Source organism: Euprymna scolopes, chromosome 10, assembly GCF_053919585.1.
Source record: "Euprymna scolopes isolate OS-2025 chromosome 10, ASM5391958v1, whole genome shotgun sequence".
Lineage (NCBI taxonomy): Eukaryota > Metazoa > Mollusca > Cephalopoda > Sepiida > Sepiolidae > Euprymna > Euprymna scolopes.
The window spans coordinates 56513392-56518974 of NC_136491.1; the positions used below are offsets into that span (position 1 = coordinate 56513392).

A 5583-nucleotide genomic window follows, 5' to 3' on the forward strand; every position below is an offset into this window, starting at 1 on the left:
CAGGATGGTCTGAACTATATAGAAGATGAAGAACTGTTTTGATGTCCATCTTGATGAAATAGTCTGTGACAAATATGGTGTGTAATATCCCTAACCCCTCATCCCTTGAATGAACTCTTCCGTTAACTATAAATGCTGCGTAATTAACGCTATTTGTTACTTGCTTTCTTTTGTGAATAAAATCTTTACAAAGGTATTCGGCTCTTCGTTTTTCACTACAATTTTATTCACAAAAGAAATGGGCCGAGTACTTCGTCCCGAACGATTCAACACCGAGTCTTCAGCCTTCAATGCAGAAAAAAAGTACAAACACTGGAAACTCACGTTTATGAATTACTTACATACGGTTAACGGCACTGAAGAAACTGGAAACACCCAAACTGACTTCTATGCTTTGATAAATAGCATATCGGCTGATGTATACGAAATAATCAGTGACACAAGCGACTATGCATCTGCATGAGAGCTCTGGACGCGGCATACATCAGGCCTACTAATATCGTTTACAACCGACACCAACTTATTACCATGAAACAACAACCAGCGCAAACAGTGGATTCTTTCAGGCTACAGATGGAAAACCTCGCTAAGACATGCAACTTCCAAGCCGTGAGTGCTGAAACAAATAAAAGCCAGTATATGCGGGAGGCTTTTATTAGCGGTATCTCCCCCTCCTCCTCCTCCTCCTCATCCTCCTCCTCAATTCGGCAACGACTTCTCGAGAAATCCTCGCTAACTTTTCGGAAATCATACGAGATGGCAAGATCTCTGGAACAAGCAGAAAAACACTCTGCGTGTTACAACCAGGAGAGTGTGATTTCTGTGCCAATAATCGTTTCAGGAGAAAATACGAGTCTGGCTGCAACACAAAAAAAACGAGGCCGAAGGAAATTTGTTTTTTTCTGCGGAAATTCCCGTCATCCGCGTCGCCTTTGTCCATTACGGGACTCGAACTGCAATAAGTGTTCGAAAAAGGACACTGGGCCAAAGTCTGCAAATCTTCCGTGTCAGCGATGTTAAATGAAGACACTGATTTCCCCGAGTCTCACATGTCTAGGAATGAAAAAAGACATTACTTTTACTAAGTGTAAAATAAATAGATTCACTGTCAATGCCATGATAGATTCTGGTAGTGTGGGGACTTTCATTAACGACAATACTGCAAAAAAAATGAACCTCGAAATTATTCCCAAACACAAAGAAATATCATTAGCCGACCCTAAAATGTGTGCGAAAATTGTGGGAGAAACTAAAGTCGATATGTCTTTAAATAATAATGTACACTCTAACATAATAGTGGAGGTCATTAAAAATTTATTTGTCGACTTAATCATAGGAAAAGATATTCTCGGCAGATACAAGATGGTAACTTTCAAATTCGATGGACCGGAGGAAGAACTTATTATCGGAGCAGTCACCAAGAATACCTTTTTTTCCATCCATGAACGTTTCTCCTCCCCCATTATTTTCTCATCTCTCTACGAAAACAACACCAATCAGCACCAAGTCACGTCGCCACACAATTGTTGATAGCAACTGTATAAGAGCAGAGACTGCAAAATTGTTGGAGGAAAATGTTATAGAACCGTCAATTTCACCTTGGCGAGCGCAAGTTCTAGTAACATCGAATGAAAACCGAAAAAAAAGAATGGAGATTGATTATAGCGACACAATCAACAGATTTACTGAATTAGACGCTTATCCGATACCAAGTATATCAAAGATTGTCATTGCCAGTTATAATGTTTTCACTACGCTTGATCTTAAATCAGCATACCATCAAATCCCCATCAGTAAGGAGGATCGTAAATTTACAGCATTCGAGGCGAATGGTAAATTATACCAGTTTACTCGCCTGCCGTTCGGGGTTACTAATGGAGTAAGCGCCTTCCAAAGGACCATTGACGGCATTGTCAGCAAAGAGCAATTAGTAGATATTTTTGTTTATGTGGATAATGTTACTATCTGTGGAAAAAAAAACAAAAAGAGCATGACTATAATCTTCAAAGATTTTATGAGGTTGCTAAACAGTACAACATCACGCTTAATAAAAAAAAAGCAACGTTTCAGTCTCAACGATAACATTACTTGGGTACACTATCAAAAACAACCAGATATCACCCGACTACGAACGTCTTAAACCTCTACTTGAGATGCCGCCTCCTCTAAATCTAAAATCACAAAGACGGATTATTGGGATGTTCTCCTACTACAGCAAATTTATCCAGAATTTTTCAGAGAAAATATTAGCACTAAACCGCAATAGAAAATTCCCGTTATCTTCTGTGGCGTTGGACTCTTTTATAAGACTGAAAAACGACTTGAAAGATGCTATGCTGGTAACGGTTGATCCAGAAAAAGAATTTATAGTAGAAACAGATGCTAGTAACAACTGTATTGCAGCTACCCTTAATCAAGAGAATCGTCCGGTTGCATTCAATTCCAGAACACTAAGCCCTAGTGAAACGAAACATCGCGCGGTAGAAAAAGAAGCAGCTGCTATTGTTGAAGCACTACGTAAGTGGCGACATTTTCTCCTTGGTAAACACTTTACTGTAATTACGGACCAAAAAAGTATTAGCTTCATGTTTGATAATACCAGGAAATCAAAAATAAAAAAAATAACAAAATATGCCGTTGGCACATTGAACTGTCACAATTTAAGTTTAGCATCGTCTACCGTCCTGGTAGAGAAAATATTGTCGCTGATACGTTTTCCCGAATATCTGCTCTTACTTATTCCTTACAAGATCTTCGGGACCTACACTGTAAATTATGCCATCCAGGCATTACCCGACTCTTCCATTTTAGCAAAGAAAGAAACTTTCCTTTCTCCCTCGATCAAATAAAAGGAGTAACTAATTCGTGCTCGTCTTGCCAGTATTTAAAACCCAAATTATTCACCGGTAACAAGGGAACTCTCATAAAAGCAATAGTACCATTTCAGCGATTAAACATGGATTTCAAGGGACCGCTGCCTACGTCCACACATGGTAACAAATACCTACTTACGATAATCGACGAATACTCGCGTTTTCATTTTGCATTTCCGTGTAAAGATATGACCAGCTCAACGATCACACAATGCCTGAATCAACTATTTGCGATATTTGGTATGCCCGATATGATTCACACAGATAGAGCGACTGATTTTCTGTCGGAAGAAACGACCAATTACTTACATGGGAAAGGCATTGCGACTTCAAAAACGAGTAGATATCACCCGGAAGGCAATGGTCAAATTGAGAAACTAAACGGCACACTATGGAAGGCCATACAAGTAACCTTACATTCTCGTAAAATGAGACTATCCTGCTGGGAAAATATTCTACCTGATGCTCTACCTTCTATTCGATCATTGCTCTGCACAGCTACGAATGCGACCCCTCATGATAGATTATTTAAGTATAGCCGTAAATCCACTTCTGGTACTTCTATTCCCCTGTGGGCAAAACCAGGTCAAGTATACGTCAGAGATCATATTAGGTCGAGTAAAAATGACCCCCCCGGTTACACCTGCGACGTTACTGGAGATCAACGCTCATCATGCCCAAGTACGACTACCTTCAGGCATCGAAACTACCGTCAACGTCAGAGATTTGGCTCCCAACACAATTAATGGAGACAACACGTTAGAGAATGGTTGCATGCCACCTGTGAGTAAGCCAGGGAGTGAAAACGAATGTATACAATATCCTGAACATATAGAAGAAAACACCTGTGGGGAACCAGTTGAGAGCGAAATGCCAACCGAGCCGCTGCGTAGATCTGGCAGAATACTGAAATTTCCTGATAAATACAAGGACTTCATTACTAAGTAAGGCACGAAAAAAAAAGTTTAAATTATAGGAAAAAAAAAAAGTTAAAGAAAAAAATAATGAAAAAAAAATAAATAAAATAATGAAAAAAAAACTTGAAGGGGAAAGTGTAATATCCCTAACCCCTCATCCCTTGAATGAACTCTTCCGTTAACTATAAATGCTGCGTAATTAACGCTATTTGTGACTTGCTTTCTTTTGTGAATAAAACCTTTACAAAGGTATTCGGCTCTTCGTTTTTCACTGCATGGCGTGTAGTGCCTTGTCCTGGTAGAAATGCAACTGACTGATTAAAATTTCGACGGAATCTCTTCCTGAATTCCCTTTAAATCTGAAGATAGTATTCCTTGTTGACTGTGTCTTAAGTGGAGACCTAGTGAATGTAGATCATGTAGAGCCTGTAGAGTAAAAAAAGTGTGGGTGGATTTGCTTTGTCTGGACTTCTTGGGTTTGGAAGAGCCAGAGTGCTTCCACTGGGAACTCTGTCGCTTGGTCACTGAGTCATAGCAGAAAATCCATTTTTCATTGAAGGTCACGAAACCCTCCAGAATTTCGGGATCTGAATTGATCCGTTCGAATATTTCCCTGCTATAATGACAAGGTATTTCTTTCTGGTCTTCTCTGAGTACTCTTAGGACAAACTTCGCGCAAATCTTCCGTGTTTTCACTTCCTCGCAAATAATTCTGTTTCCAGTCCCCGCACTAATACCAAGCTGTGAACTTATTGTCTTTATAGACACACGGCGGCCCTTATCCATTGAAATTCTTTATTTTGATAATAAAATCTGGTTTTCGGACTTTCTTATTTCTGCCACATCTCTCATTATCTTTCACAGTTTAAAACAGATTTTTATTGTATATCGTTTACTTAATATGTTCTCATGTCCAGATTGCAATTTTTAAAATTCACCAGCTGTGACAATAAAGCTTTAGTAGGGTTTCCTGTTGTCGGTGTCATTTAAACCTGAAATCATAAAAATTAGTCAGTCATGTCAAAAGATATAATGCAATAACATATTGTATGTTCATGAGTCTACGGCAATTTTAAATGCATGTAAAAATCTGGAAACTTATTGAAGGTATATCGTAAAGGCATATTTAAGTATCTATTTGTACATTGTAGATTGCGACCTTGAGAATTAATCCTATAGGGTGGATTTTCTTATTTATACCTTATTTCATCCACGAAATAAAGAAAAAGAAAAAGTTTTAGATAGTTTTTTTTTTCTATTTATACATTTTTAAAATAAAGCATTGAAAATGAACAAATCGATAGAACCTCTCATAGAGATATGTAGACATTAATTAAACTGTCAGTTTTACTGCAGGGTACCTTTCACATGACATGACGTTTGTTTTTTCTGTAAGATACTGTGGTACTTTTGGCTCGATTCACCGCAAACAGAAGCAAACAGAAAACAACAAAAATAAGACAGTAAATGTATAATCATTCTCACGAAATACCGACCTCGTTTTCAAAGCAACTCACAAAATGGCAGTTAAAATTAGTATGAATGTTATTTTGTTTTTGTTTTCTTAAAAAGTTGAGTTCCGTTTAAGATTTAGATAGTCCACGAAAAAAAATATATATATATAATGTCCTATGTTCATATTTGAGGATTACTTTAATAGAATGTGCCCCGACTAAATCACTGCTCTGGATCATTCTAAGTAAATACACCTAATCAAGTACCAACAGTCCCCCCGTCACGGTAATTCTCCCAGATGCAGAATTGATTTCAAGCGTTACTTTCCTGTTTTCCTT

At 38.1% G+C, this 5583-nt stretch overlaps 1 protein-coding gene across 1 annotated transcript; it reads left to right on the forward strand.

Moving 5' to 3' along the window:
* The first annotated feature begins 459 nt into the window (after positions 1-459).
* Positions 460-1020, forward strand: LOC145286460 (uncharacterized). The gene has a single exon (XM_080135369.1). It carries the CDS (start codon positions 460-462, stop codon positions 1018-1020), a length of 561 nt encoding a protein of 186 aa, XP_079991495.1.
* Positions 1021-5583: the final 4563 nt, after the last annotated feature.